The following is a 16122-nucleotide window of genomic DNA, read 5'->3' on the forward strand; positions in this document are numbered from 1 at the left end:
AGTCTAACAAAATGGTGGATGCAACTTAACACACAGACATGTGAAGGGTGAATGGGGAGAGACAATGTAACATAAATGGTACAATTTTAAAGGGGGTGCAGGAACAGAGTTGGGGTTGCACCTACATAAATCTTTGAAGGCTGCAGGACAAGTTGAGAAGGCTGTTAAAACAGCATACAGGATCCTTGGCTTTATAAATTGAGGCATTGAGTACAACAGTAAGAAAGTTAAGCTAAACCTTTATAAATTACTGATTGGGCCCCAGTTGGAGAAGTGTGTTCATAAGAATCTAATAGAAGTTGCAGGGGTCTGTGTTTCAAGTCTGCACCGCCATTCAGGATCATGGCTGATCTTCTAACTCAACTCCAACTTCTTACATTATTCTGATACCCCTTAATTTCCTTTGCAGCAAAGTGTCTGAGCATCCATAGCTTTCTGGCGTACATAATTGGAAAGATCCGCAACTCAAGTGAAGAAATTTCTCACCTCAGTCCTAAATGACTGCTCCCTTATTCTGAGACTGTGACCCCTTGTTCTAGATGCCCCATCCAGGAGAAATGTCTTCTCAATATCTACCCTGTCAAGCTCCTTAAGAATGTTCCAGATTTCAGTTAGATCATTTTCCTAAACTCCAAGGAATGTAGGCCAAGTCAACTCAATCTCTCTTCATAGGACAATCTTCTTATCGCAGGACAATCTCCTTTTCGTAGGAACCAGTCTGATGAACCATCATTACCCTCCCTCAAAGGCAAGCACGTCCTTCCTTTGGTAAGGAGACCAAAACTGGGTGGCCTCACCAATACTCCGCACAATTTCAATAAGACTTCTTTACTGTTATACTCCTGTTGAGTCTCTGGGACATGAAAAGAAATCCAGAACTTTATCTTTGTTGCTCTTTTTTAAAAATGGACTTCCTACTGAACCAAAAAGATGACTGCTACAAGTCACATGACCACAGGATTTGGCCAGGAGTTACAAGAACAAAATAATTATTTTCTCAGCTGGTAGTATCTCACTCCCCATTGTAACCACAAAACCAGGAGGCTCACATATTGAAACTCATTATGCCTGCAAAGCTGGTAACAGACTCATCTCACACCTGGGATTATCCAGGTCCATTTGAAAAGGGAACCAAAGGGAAATTATTTACATCTGATAAGCTCACCTTGCTAGTGGAGTCAGTGGATCTGCCTGGATAATGGCCTCCCAACACCAGACCCTCAATATGGATGATAACTCTTTCAACAACTAATGAGTGGGACATTATCAGTTATCTCAAAGCTAGTTCCATACATTGGATAAAGATCCCTTTTGGAAGTCATTGTGGGGAAGGAAGGTCACATGACTTGAATGACTATTTTGAAATCTCTATGTGCCTTTGAGAACTGAGAAATCCTCAGACTGCTGTTTTAACATCAACTGAAAAGGACACCAGCAACCTGACTGAGTAAGCAGTCAGTTACCACTTCTCAATTCCATAAAGCCTACTTGATCTTAAAAGTTTCAAACCACTTAGCAGGTATTAGTCTAAGCACAGAATAGCCCCATCATGCTGCAATATTGCTTGCTTCAAGGGTCTTCATACTGTTATCTCCAACCAGAAACTCATCAAAACTGAATCCCGCCACGAAGCAAACACCCTCTGGATTTTGATCTCTAGGACTCTGGAAATCACAGTGAACTAATGTTCATTTCTGTGGTTTTTGTGATATAAAACTTCTTTCTCTGTAACTCCAACTCCTCCCCGTGCTGTGTGCGTGCATCCACGCAGTGCAGTGGGAAGCTGTGGGCACTCCTCCCCTTGGCTTTTGAATGTGAAATAAACCAACCTTCTAAGTTAATCATAACACGAGTTTGCTGTGGATTGTTAGTATATTGGGTCATGCAAACCGAAGGATTGGTAAACCACACCACCACATACTTTACAAATAATCCAAAACACCTTCTGCTTACAGACAGGTGATAAGAGGAAATAAGTACAGTTTACCTGTCTCTCCACTGTCTGTAACACTCTATTTACTTGGTAACAAAAGCTAACCTCCTACTTGCCTTCCAAATTGCTTATTTTACCCACATGTTAATTTTGTGCTTCATGTGCAAGGAAACCTAGGTGCTTCTGGATGCACACATTTCTCAGTCTCTTTGCGTCCTCTTCACCGTTTACTTTCCCACCTAAATCTGTATCATCCGACAACTTGGATACATTACTCTTAGTCCCCTCATCTGAGTCATTGATGTATACTGTAAATAGCTAAGGCTCAAGTATTACTCCTTCCAGTACCCAAATTACAGCCTTCCAACCCGAAAATGACCTGTTTATTCCTACTCTCTGTTTTCTATTCATTAACCAACCCTCAACCCATGTTAATATATTAACTCCAAACTCTTAAGTCCTAATTTTATGTAATAACCTTGTGTGGCACTTTATTAAATGATTTTTGACAATCCAAATAACACTACATCTACGAGTTCACCTTTATCCATCCTATGAGTAATATCCTCAAAAAACTAACAGATTTGTCAAACACCATTTCCCTTTCATAAATCCATGTTGACTCCACCCAATTATATTATAATTTTCTAAGCGCACTGCTACCATGACCCCCATAATTGTTTTGAGCATTTTGCCCACTACAGATGTTGGGCTAACTGGCCTATAGTTCACTGTTTTCTCTTCTTTCTTAAATAGTGGAATTATGTCACTACCTTCCAATTCTGGGCGTCACACATTTGGAGAAATGTCTGAAGAGATTTACTAGAATGATACCAGGGATGAGAAACTTCAGGGAGACAGCAGAAGTGGGATTATTTCCCTTAGAACAGAGAAGATTAATGGAAGAGGTAATAGGAGATAGATTGTCTAATAATATTCATTATAAGCCCACCTACTTCGACCACTTTACCCCACACTCTGCTTCCTGTAAGGAGTCCTTTCCATTCTCTCCATTTCTCTGTCTCCATCGTTTTTGTTCTGATGATGCCACCTTCCACAATGGTGCTTATGGCTTGTCTTCCTTTTTCCTCTACCAAGGATTTCCCACCCCTGTGGTTGACAGGACCTTCAAATATGTCAGACCCATTTCCTGCACTTCTGCCCTCACCCCCTCTGGAACCACAATAAGATTCCCTTTGTCCTCACTTTCGACACCACCAGCGTCCACATTCAAGGGATCATCCTCAGCCTTTTCTGCCACCTCCAGCATGATACCATCATCAAGCATATCTTCCCCTCCCCTCCCCTCCCCTCCCCTGTCAGCATTCTGAAGAGGCCATTCCCTCCACAAAACCCTGGTCTATTCCTCTATCACTTCCAACACCTCATCCCCATACCACGGCATCTTCCCATGAAACTGCAGTAGGTGCAACACCTGCCCTTCTACTTCTTCACTGTCCAAGGCTACAATCGCTCCTTTTAAGTGAAGGCACAATTTACTTGTACTTCTTTCCATTTAATCTACTCTATTCGGTCCTCACAATACGCTCTACTCTACACTGGAGAGACCAAATGGAGACTGAGTGACTGCTTTGTGGAACACCTCCGCTCAGTCTGCAAGCATGACCCCAGCCTTCCAATTGCTTGCCATTTTAATTCACCATCTTGCTCTCATGCTCACGTTTCTGCCCTTGGCCTGCTGCAATATTCCAGTGAAGCCCAATGCAAGCGTGAGGGACAGCACCTCATCTTCCAATTAGGAACTTTACAGCTATGTTCAATAACTTTAAGTGATGAAATCTGTCCTCCATTTTGATTTTTGTTTGCCAAAGGCCAGTTTGTATCTTGTTTTCAAGTTTCTGCTTTCAAATATACCTGTCATTTATTCTACCATTGACACATACTCTGGACCAACGCTTTGTTTATTTACTACAACTATCACCACTCCCTTTGCATTTTGTTCCATGATATCTTTGTCGTTTATTCCTTCCTGCCCAGTAACCTATCCTTTTTGTTCTACCTCCTCCGGCCCCCTACTTCAACAGCGTAAAAAATATCACATTTCTGCCTCTCTTCACTTTCGTAAAAGAGTCATATTGGGCTTTAAATATCAACACAGTTTCTCTCTTGGTAGATGCTGCCAGACCTGCTGAGATTTTCCAGCATTTTCTATTTTTATTTCAGATTTCCAGCATCTGCAACATTTTGCTTTTATTTGAGAGTTAATAAGAGTTGTTCAACGTTCTGAAGGGTTTTGACAGAGAAGATGGGGGAAAAGTGTTTTCGGTGGCAAAAGAATCAATAGCCAGAGGACAGAAATTTATGATAATTGGAAAAAGAACCAGGGAGAGATGAGGAGAATTATTTTCAGGCAGCAAGTTATGATCTGGAATGCACTGCACAAGAGGGAGGTGAAAGGAGATTTAAAAGTAACTTTCAAAAAGGAATTGGATAAATACTTGAAGGGAAAAAAAGGCAGGGTTATGGGTAAAGGGCAGTGGAATGGACCAATTGGACAGCTCTTTCAAAGTGCTGACACAAGCACGATTGATCAAATTGCCTTTTTCTATGCTGCATCATTCTATGATGCAACTGTACCTAAGACAGCATCAATGGCAGCTAAAACAGCGACACAGTTAACCTGGGAGCTACACAGAGAACAGACCTGCAAAGCAGTGGGAGAACGGGTCTATAGCCTCATCTTAAGGACAAAACAGGCAAAATTAATTAAAACAATAAATATTAATCAGGAAACAATACAGATTGAAAAAGGCTGGAAATTCATAGCATGGTCTATTCTGATACAATTTAGACCTGAACAGCTTAGCACCAAGAAGTAACTCAAGTTTACTGTAAATGGTGCTCTGATGGTTGTGCAATTGCTGGTGTGGCACTAAACCACAGAGACCAGGACTTCTGTGCTAAATTAACCAATTTAACCCAGGGCAGGAATAAGGGCCAAGGTTAGGCAGGGGAAATAAATTGTGTGCCACTCCACTCCAAAAGGTCCGCCCCTAACCAGCAGATTGCTCACTGCTTGGGCACACAATAAAGGGGTTCTAGCACCCACGGAATCTTTCAAAAGAGATGGCAAAAAGGAATGGGGAAGAGGGTTGATGAGGGAGGTTTAGGGGCAGCAGATTTGACAAGGGACATAATCCAAAAATCTATTGGTCACCGACTTGAATATTTTCAATGACTAAGCATCCACAGGTCTCTGGTAAAGAATTCCACATGTTCACGGCCTTTTGATTTTTCCTCAACTGAATCTTAAATGGCACATCCCATATTTGGAGACAATGATCCCTAATTCTATACTCTCCTGTCAGTGCAACCATTGAACAGAACTTCCTCAACTGTCAGCCCTGTGGAGATGGCTTTGGAGGTGGGAGGTGGTCAGTAAATTCAGGGAAAACAAGGTGATTTTTTATTCGTTCATGGGATGTTGGTGTCACTGACTGGCCCAACATTTATTACCCATTTTAAGAGCCAACCACATTCCTGTGGGTCTGGAGTCACATGTAGGCCAAATCAGAACAGCAGATTTCCTTCCCTAAAGGACATTAGTGAACCAGATGGGTTTTTACAACAATCAGCAATAGTTTCATGGTTGTCATCAGACTTTTAATTCTGGATTTTCATTGAATTCAAATTTCACCATCTGCCGTGGTGGGATTTGAACCCAGGTCCCTAGAGCATTACCCTGGGTCTCTGGAATATTAGTCCAGTGACAATACCACTATTCCACCCTGGCTCCCAGGGTTTTGCTGCCTCCCCACACTTTTTCCAGCGCCAACGTCAAGGATATGATGGCTGTCTGCCCAGTAGCAGCAAGAAGCCTATGAAAGTAATTACTGAAGTAACTGGTGGCCATTTCTTGAAGGCAAGGGAATTCTTCAGTCAGCACAGGAGATCTTCACTTTGTCTGCAGCTTGCTTACTCACACGAGGTGAAAACAGAGCAGGAGGTCTGTGCACCATGAGGTGTATATGCAGTGTTCAGTCTAAAGAACCAAATAGAGAAGTCTCAGGACATTCGCATACAAAGGCTTTCATTGGAAGCATCTCATCTGCAATTGGATCCATGGATTGTGCTGGGCATGAGGGACTAGCTGCTGGTCTCATTAACAGTGCCTTCACCATGCGCGGCCATCTCCTGCCCCATTCACCTTAGCAGCACACAGCATTCACAGTGAGACTACCAGCCACCATTCACTTCAGGCATTTGGATTGGCCCTCACGCATCCCTAGGCCACCCTGCATCACCCCCCACCACTAATTTAACGGCGGCGGTGGAGGTGGCTCCTTAATTGGCCTGTTCCAAATAAAGCACATCTTATATCCAGCCATAAGCAAATTCAGATTTGCGACCCAGAAATCAGCCCGATGCTGGGTTTGCAACTGAAACAGCAAAATTCAGCTCAACCTCTTAGCAACTAAGATAAAAGCAAAACATTGCAGATGCTGGAAGTCTGAAACAAAATCAAAAATAGCTGGAAAAACTCGGCAAGTCTGACAGCATGTGTGGAGAAGACGACAGTTGACTTTTCGAGTCCGTATGACTCTTCATCAGAAATAAAGAAAAATAAAAATGAGGTGAAATATAAGCTGTTTGAGGGGGTGGGACAGGTAGAACTGGATAGAGAGCCAGTGATAGGTGGACGCAAAGAAGAGATTGCCAAAGATATCATTGACAGAAGGATGTTGACGGTGGTGATATTAGCTAAAGGATGTGATAATGGTGACATTAAGGGTGGAAAGCAGGACGAGCAAGTGACAGATAGCCCTAGTGGAGGTGGGGTGGGGGGAAGGGATCAAAATAGGCTTAAAGGTGGAGATAAAACAATGGGTGGAAATAAATTTTAAAATAATAATAGAAATAGGTGGGAAAAGAAAAATATTTTTAAAAAATATATAAATTATTTGAAAAAAGGGGGATCGGAAAGTTGGTGGGGGTGGAGGAGACAGTTGAACAACATCAGATCATGAGGAGAGAGTTCGTAATCTGGTGCACATTTATCAAATGCTTTTTGAAGATCCAAACACACTACATCCACCGGTTGCCCCTTATCCTCCTTGCACAATGTCAAAAAACTCTAAAGGTTTGCCAAACATGATTTTCCTTTTGTAAAACTTATACATTTTCAAATAATCTGTGATCGTCTCCCTAATAATTAATTCTAGCATTTTCCCTACTACTGATGCCAGGCTAGCTAGCCTGTAGTTCCTGGTTTTCTTTCCCTCTCCTCTCTTGAATAAGTGGGGTTAAATCTGCTGCCTTCCAATCCACAGGGACTAGTCCAGAATCTAGGACATGCTGGGAGATCAAAACCAATTCATCCATCATCTTTGATGACACTTCCTTTAAAACCCTAGGATGTCAGCCATCGAGTCCTTAAAACTTGATGGCCTTTTGCCACATTAATTTCTCCAAAACTCTTTTCCCTGATATTAATTTCTTTAAGGTCCTCATTTTCACCAGGCCGTTGGTTTCCCAGTACATCCGGAATTCTTTACACGTCTTCTACCGTGAAGACTGATACAAAGTATTCATTCAATGTCTCTGCTATTTGTTTACTCCTAATTATAATTTCCCCCGTTTCTACATCTCGTTAGAAGGAACGAGCAGCGAAGGAGGTTACAGTAAATGCAAGATTTTATTTCTCACTTCCTTCATTTCCACCAATCCCACAGATGGCTCCAGTCAGCAGATCACTGATGGGTGGTCAGTCCCCTACAATCCAACTCGCTCAAGTCAAAAACATAAAGACCCAGATTTTCACCAAGTCAGGGCAACATGGGAGCCCTTTAAAAACGGCGGGTGGAACCCAATTCCGATATTCCGGCCGCCATTCAGTTTCTGGTAATTTTTACCAGACATGGGGGAAGGGTGAGGGTAGTCAGCCCATGAGCAGCATTCCTGCCCCTGCCAGCTCCATTTTGAGGGTCATTTTCAACCCCCCAAAATTTTAGTGGAGTCAGACCTGTTCCATTAACAGACATGGTTTGCAGCCTGTCAGAGAAGTCAGGAACCATGGTGAACCCCAGGCCCGAGTCATCTACCAAAAGAAAACAGCCAATAACATTCCCATTGAAATACATTGACAGCTGTATAAGAAGGTAAAATGACCTATCAATCATAGCCACTAATACTATTGATGTCAGAAGCTTTTATCCACTTCAGGCCTCTTAATCTTATGTAAATAAATACAAAGATAGTGAAAAAATTCTTCAAAGAAACAGCAGGTTATTGCAAAATAATAGAGAGAGCAAACAAAGCTTTCACTCCCCTCTGGACCTGTATGAACATTGCCTGCTGAGTTAAGTAGATTAGTCATTCTTGGAGCTCAGTCAAGCATTCATAATGAGACCATCTATTCTGGTCTGATTTTGTTGATAGTTTCCAGATGGCCTCATTTTGAATGCCTGGCTAAGCTTCAAGAATGGCTAATATACTTAAATCTACTTAATAATATACGTAAACATTGGTTCTGTACATAGTTGATACTGGAAGAGTGCATGTGAAGGTGCATGAGTAGCATGGGAGATTTGAGGGAGTACGGGGTGCATGCTGAATGGCTTGGGGGCAGGGTGTTGAGGGTTTGAGAGCCTGACATTCATGATTAAAATTGGGCTGATGCCCCAGTAAACAGAGGCAGGCATTCTAGCCTGCTGGCCTCGCCATCCACCCCTTTCTTGCCGCTTCTCAGGCAGTGGGCCCAACTTCATCCCGCCCCCAACTCTCCAGAATGAAAATGTGGTGGGCTGGGGGCCTCCTTAACAGGGACTGGTAAGTGAACTGTTCTGACTCCAGATACCAGTCTCCTTCTCGAAAATCCAGCCCAAAGAATTTAGTTAAGGAATGACAACTTTTAAAACTGTACTAAGCAATACCTGCTGGTAACAATGCAAATGCAGAACGATGTAGACATTGATAAACAATCCCTTTGAATTACATTTTTTAGGATAAAAACTGGAGCATGGAATTTCCCCAGCACTTGACTATTCTGAGAGAGGGAAGTGCACGCTTAATTTCTTTCTGTCTCAAAGACACTGAGATGCCCAAAAGAAAACCCACACAATGATACAAAAATACTGCACAAGTACATGCAAAATATCAAAAGTACCCTCACCACAGGCTTTGGCAGCTGCTATGCAGATCTCTTCTGCGACATATTCATCTGGTGGAAACGTTAGGCAATTGTTATCTGGTTTTCCAGGGATAGGATAAAGTTTTACTTGCAAGCCCATTCCGGCCTGTATGGGTGTTTGTGAGCTTTGATGAAGGTCTCCATTTTGGAGCGGGGCTGATCCGGTGTCCACATCAGTTACCGTAATGCAGGCCATCATTCTGTAACAGTAGGCAAAGTTTCTTTTTCACCTCACAACTGTGGGGCAAAAAGATATAAAGACAAATTAAAACAATAATAAAAAAAAAGGTTACATTTTACATCGTACAGCAGCAGATGTTTCAACTTGCTGCCAGAGTGGGAAACTGGCATTGCAGATCCACTGAAATCAATGAGGTTGCAAAGCAAGCCATTTTTGTAATAGACAACTGGCCCGCAACAGTGTTATGCCCAGGCAGCAAGTTGAAAATCCACCTCTGTCCTCACACATTATATTTAAGACTAATTTAAAATCTTATCCCCACTACAGGTATTTAGTCACCACATATTCATTTCTCCCTTCAGTCAAGAATAGGCTAGTGTCTAAGCAAGTGCATCCTTTCAAGGTTACTATCAGCGCTGTCCTGAGACAGAAACAGGACTGGTTCAGCCAATTTCGCCTCCTGACTTTTGTCAAGCTGGTTGTGCTTGGCCAGTAGTGCGAACGAAATATCAGGCTTGATGTTTGAATTCAGCCTCTCGGGTTCTGGGTCAAAAATTGTGCTGCTGACTGGAATTCATCAGCTGACCAAATAAATATTCACACAATAGTGGACTTACTATCGATAACTGCTTGGATCAAGAATGAGAATGGAGCTCATGTCTGATTAAGCCATATTTAGTGTCACCAGCATCTTTCCTCAAGGTTCTTCTGTGACTTCCACTAATCAAGTAGCAACAATACTTCAATTCCTGTCACACGTTGTCAGGAAATGGCCCAGATGCCAAGTTCTCAAATGGATCCTTGTTAATAATCAAGCACACCCCCAAAAGTAACAAGCATTACAATTACTTCCACGTTCTATCCACTCTCTGGATGAAGAGGTTTCTGACTTGAATATCGGATGGTTAGCTTGTATTTATAATTGAGTCGATTTTTTTACAAATATTTGCTGTTTTAACTACTTTTACTGTTCCTTTACAGACAATCGTCCTGCATCTGCTGCAGGCCCTAACTTTCCTTGATGTTACTAGCAAGTCTGCGTGTCTCAGAGAGCACAACTGGCACTAATGTGTAAATGGAGCTGAACTGTACCACAAAAGTCAGGACATGACAACACTGAGAACAGAGACATCTCCTGATAAAGTCCACTAGGTCAAGGATAGCAGCATGGCACAGATAATCCTGCAATTTTTACAAAGGTTTTTTTTGGAAGAACGGTTCAAAATACAATGTTCTTTATTCCCATTTCCCAGTTTTTCTCTGTCAACTGTGAAATCAAGCAGGCAATTCTCCAATGCCTCAGCCACATTGCAGTTTTCTTCACAAGCCAGCTTATTTAGCAAATGTCAGCATGTTTTAACAGCCAGTTAGATGTGATGACCTGATCTCCTTCAGGAAACTCCAGAAGATGCGAGCTATGAGCTGGAACCTTTCATCAGCTACTGCATCCCGCAGCACATACAGTGGCAGACCAGCACTTCCACTGTCATTTTTGGCACTGCTGAACCTTTCAAGTTTAACGTAGCAAAATGTTGCAGTTAGAACTACAGCAACGGGTTAAATTGTTCTAATCCCACAGCAATTTGACAGGGGGAAAAAAAGGCCTTGCATTCATACAGTGCCTTTCATAACCCCAGGAAAACCCAAAGCAATTTACAGCCAATGAAATATTTTTGAAGTCCAGTAACTCTTGTAATGCATCAATTGGCTTCGAAAAATCTGGGAAATTCTGAATTTTTGCATAAAAATGAAGCATTGAGTGTTATCTTTAAACACTTGACTCCAACATGTCTGTCCCCTCCCCTCCCCAAGTCCCCCAACGTTTAGTGAAGTAATATCCAAATCACAAATTCACAGATGCAAACTTTCCACCTCCAAACTTCTCAGATCACATTTTCTCTCTCCGCTTCACTTAATAACAAGCTCCTTACCATTCCATCAGTCAAATGAACTCTCACCAAGACAGAGATGGCAGTGTCAGTAGGGATTTTCTAGCAAATCCTATGCCAAGAATGGAATGGGAGTTAAACATTGCTTAAGATATAGAAATGTTGAACAAGCTAGGAAGATACAACACAGCTTGTGTAATAAGGACTGCTGAGTATTACACAAGAATTTAATACTTAGTGCAAATCTGGGATGATTCTGCCCAAGGAGCAGTAGCGGGCAGGAAAAACGATATTTTACCCGCCAGCTGCGATGGTGGGTTTTCACACCATATCGTTCCACCCACCACATAATTTATGCATACCCCAGAGACACACCGTTTCCATGGCGGGCAGGCTCTCATTCGCCCACTGCCATCACCTCACTGCTTCATCACGCCAGGCGCCATATTTCAAGCCTAGCTGCACACACCACATCTCAGTGCTTCCAGCCCAAATCTGCTGCAGGGAAGATGTCCATGAAAGGCAAATAGACTGCTCTCAACTCACACACTCACAAACCCTTCACACATCCACAGGGCCCTCACTTACTGCCAGTTCAAGAGGCATCACCATTCACTCTCTCACACTCACCATCATTGTCCTCATCCTGTCGATGGGACCACTCACCACTCACACAGGCCAGGCTACTTACCATCTGGCCTAACAAGTGTGCTGCATACACTCTCTCCATCTCTACTCATGCAGTACAAGCTGGCACACAAGAGAGCAAGGTCGCAGACTGGTGGAAGAATGATTGAAATCAAGGTCCTCACAGCCTTTTAAAACAGAACCAGCCAGCTGGCCGGCGACGATCTGGACAGGTCCTGTGCTGTCGGTGAGGTCGGCGGTGCTCTACCAAGTGAGGGTCCAGCAGTGCAACACCCACCTTGCTGTGAGCGATGTGTCCTGTTTCACAGGCCACCGCCATGCACTAATTATCTCCCCTTGCTCTCACAGGCACATCTGGGAAACAGCTGATGGAGTCCATGACTCAGGGCCTCCAATCAAGCCCCGAAGAAACCTCTGACAAGGAATCTGGAGGCACCCTCCTTCAAGTTCCATCACAGCGCTCACCAGCGCAGAAACACACACCTCAGTGGGCCCTAGCTTTAGAATAGCCTCAGGATCACAAACAGGTGAGCACATCACACTGTCTGATCCACAGGAGCGACGTCCCAGGTGTCTGGAACTCGGAGGACTGCTGGAGGCCATAAATTTGCTGAGTCCGAGTCAGATGATAAGCCTCTGGAGTCGGTCATGTCACAGTTGCTGGAGCTGCAAAGGTAAGCTCAGGAACATCAGGAAGGGATGTCCGCTGCATCCCTCAGATTGCAAGGTATGATGGAGGAATCTGTCCGCCTTCAGGCTGAGGTGATATCGCCGGCATTGCAACACACTGACATCAACACTCGTGGCATGGCGGCCGCCATGGAGACCTTGGTCCGGGTCTTCAATCCTGTACTGCTGTGCAGGGTCAACTCCATCGCTGATGCCATAGTTGGCCTCCAACACTATGTATGCAAAAGGGGTGCCGGGCAGCTCTCATTCCAGCTACCCCTGCTCCTCAGGGAGTCAGCCTGGGAGCCTCGGGCGCCCAGAAGGAGGAGGATCAGCAGATGCACATCCCAGGGCCATCCATCGAGGTGACTCCGGGAGCCTCCGGTCCATCCGAAACCCCTTTTCCTGTGACCTCAGCAGCTCCAGCTCCACAGGTCAAGGAGAGTGCCCCTGCCACACAGCAGGACCCCGAAAGTGGGCCAAGGCCCTCCAAGTCTCAGCCCTCCAGAGGACACTCGCCAAGGTCATCACAGACAGGGCGTCACAGTCAGCAGGCTGCCTCCACCTCTGTTGTGGATGTCCAGGGAGCAATAATACGTAGCGGCAGGGTTAGGAAAGTGAAGAAGAATTAGTTGCACAGCCTGGGCATGGATCTTAATCACTTGTATATAATGTTCACTATTGCCAATAAACTCCCAAGAATGTCTCCCTGTCTATGGCTCCTTGTTCTGGTAAGCAGTCATCCTGTCTCTCAGATGTGAATCTTTCTGCACAAGATAAAAGGCAGGTGTCTCAGTCCAGGGCCTCGTCCTTGTGCTTTGTGCAGCCTTCAGACCAAAGTGATGGTCCAGCCTCACACTCCCTGGACACATTAATGATGCCTGCACCTGGGCGGTGCTGGTCATTGCTGCCAGAACGTAGTGGACAGGCATCACACAGTTCTCTCATTCTCTCTGTGCGCTCTCAGCAGCTTTAAGGTGGGGCTGGCCTCCATCTCTTCAGCTGTGACCAGTGGCGCTGTACTCCTGGAGAGCTCAGGTGCTGAAGGTGGACAAAGGATCAAATACTTCTAAAGTTTCATGGCTGCGTCTCCATGATACGAAAACAGAAAATGCTGGAAAAATTCAGCAGATCTAGCAGCATCTGTGGTGAGAGTGAAACAGAGTTAACATTTCGAGTCCGTAAGACCCTTCTTCAGAAAGGGCCTCAGTCACCCTCTCCTCCATTGCCTTTGCTCTCTGTAGACCATCAGGCATACAGCTAACTCACCAGGCTCCATGCTCCTGATGTACTCCTCCTGCAGGATGAGAGACAGACTGCCAGCAACAACACTAAACGAGATGCCAACTCCTTGAATGAGCAAGAACGACAAGATGGAATCTTCAGGAAAGTTGGAGGCACTTTGAACAAGCTTACTCTAGAAAAGTTTGACAAGCTATGCCTTGAGTTCCTTGATGTGGGTGTAGACTCTAAACTGGTCCTAAAGGGGTTCATTTTACTGATAGTGGACAGTAGATAGGGGTTAGCATAGGTGTACTAAAAACTTGTCCTGGTTAAGTCTGAAGGCCCCTAACACTTCCCAGAAAGTACTGGCCACCACTTAGATGGTCAGAGATTAATGCACGGCATGACTGCCCTAGACCCCACCCAGTTCCGCCCCACTCTACCCGGCCGATTGGCTGCAACTTTGCCCATTGGACTGAATGCTGTGCTCTCAGCTCAGGCACAGGCATTCTCCTAACCCGTGCTGCATGGCTGCACTGTTAGCTTGAACCTTGGGGGAGACTGGTCCAAACTGGGGATGCTGATATTGCAAGAGGTTGTGAGCACTTCCACCAGTGACTGCTCCATGGCCAGTTTTAGCAAGGAGATTGCACAACGTGCGCAGTTGTACACCCGTTCTGCAGTCCACTAAAATGCTCATGACTTTGCAAGCTGTGCTGGGGTGTGGGAAAAGCTCTGGAGCACTTGATGACACTTTGGCACCAAAACAAAAGGAAGCCCCCAGAATCAAAAAGTAGCCCTCAAAATTCTCAAGAAGAGCACCCCCCCCCCCCCCATACCCCCAAAAACCATTTTGATCCCTGCTCCCTATCATCCTCAGACTGAGATGGAAATTCAGCCTTAATGGTTGCAAGGCAATAGTTTTCAGGCTGCAAAATTGTTTTGACATTCAAAAGTGCAAATGAGATAGGTTTCTTTCAAAAAACATTGTGGGTTACAGTATGAGTAATTTGAGGCATACTGTGTGAGTGTACAATGCTTGGAAGGAAAAAAGGAACTTTGGGCCTTTGGTTCCCAAAGTGCTCCATCATTTAGGTTTTCCTCATCTAATGATTCTATGGCCAGGATTTTCCGGTCCTTTCTGCGACAGGAATCCTCACAGGCAGGATGAAAAATTTCACAGACCAGCCAAAGGTTCATTGACTTTGGGCGGGTATTTCCAGATTTCCAGGCGACAAACTGAACAACTCCATCATCATTTTATCATGCAATTATCAACATGGTAGAAGGCGACAGAGATAGCTCTTAGTATTTTTTACCTGGCATTTCCTACGATTGTATGAAAACAGATCCATTTGCTCCTGATTATAATGATCATGCTGATTTAATGCTTCATGAATCGAGGATGTTTGTATATTTCACACAGTTATCCCACTTCACTCAGTTTCTCAAGAAGCTAAACAGCATGTCCACCAAATGCAACTAGGTTACAATGTGTTCTTTTTCATTTTTCCTTACTTTTCACTTCTGTCTCTTTTTTCCCCTTTCTCTTAATCGGCTTGGGTTTATTTGTCTCTTTAATTTTATTCTGATTTACCCAATTCCTTCTTCCACCCTTTGATCTGTTCCTTTCTGTGTCCTTTCGCTTCATTGGTTAAAGAGATAGGCCATTGGGCATGATATTCTTGAGGTCACAGATGCAATATTGATATCACTGCACTGTTACCATTTTGCATTTCAGTCATGCATGGCACAAATATAGTGTGATCTGGAGGGTGAGTTCATGTTGCTCGTCACTAGGTCTATCATTCCTGCAATCTCTGGGCTACAGAGGCAGTTCAGATACCCTTAAACTTGAAAGTTAGCTTGAACAAGAACAATGTGGTAAGTAATTGTCCTTCCTCCTTACTCCATGGTCAATGTCAAAAACAGACATCTGCATGAAGACAGCATTTGAGCTTCACCAACCTGAACCGTCAGAATTCTGTGGAATCCTTTCCTTACTAGGCTCACGACAGTACTGCCAAATTTTCCATATGCATCCACCAAGGCGCAAAACATTTTAAACCATCTTTTTGTCATCCAGCAGGTAACTGAATACATCATTCTGTTACCTAACCCATTTTAAACTATGTTCTTGCGTCATTATCAGCAACATCCATCCCTGGTCGTTTGGCTGCCTGAATGACCAACAGAATAACCACCTGGACAGGTTTTGTTTCCTGAGGAAGTGGAGTTTTACCAAACAGGTCAACTTGCCGCTTCTTGACATGGATCGTCAGCAATTCATTGGCACTGTCTACATTTACACGTTTGGACTTAAAAAAAATAGCTCCACTCTTGGCCCCCTGCGATCGTAGCTTTGCTTCAAAGACGTCACTAGCTTACAAGCGCTATTCGGCATTTTCCCCATGCAGCCAAAAAGTCC

General features: G+C 44.0%; 1 protein-coding gene across 15 annotated transcripts in view; it reads right to left on the minus strand.

The window, feature by feature from the left end:
* The window catches only part of LOC121277003 (tyrosine-protein kinase JAK2-like), a 263167-nt gene that overhangs the window by 117033 nt on the left and 130012 nt on the right, over positions 1 to 16122 (minus strand). For all 15 annotated transcript variants that reach the window (XM_041185838.1, XM_041185835.1, XM_041185834.1 and 12 more), the window contains one exon: positions 9066 to 9320. In XM_041185838.1, the coding sequence (XP_041041772.1) occupies positions 9066 to 9282 (217 nt within the window). In that variant the 5' untranslated portion in view covers positions 9283 to 9320. The remainder of the gene's footprint in view (positions 1 to 9065; positions 9321 to 16122) is intronic.

This window comes from Carcharodon carcharias, chromosome 4 (assembly GCF_017639515.1).
Source record: "Carcharodon carcharias isolate sCarCar2 chromosome 4, sCarCar2.pri, whole genome shotgun sequence".
In the NCBI taxonomy this organism is placed as follows: Eukaryota; Metazoa; Chordata; class Chondrichthyes; order Lamniformes; family Lamnidae; genus Carcharodon; species Carcharodon carcharias.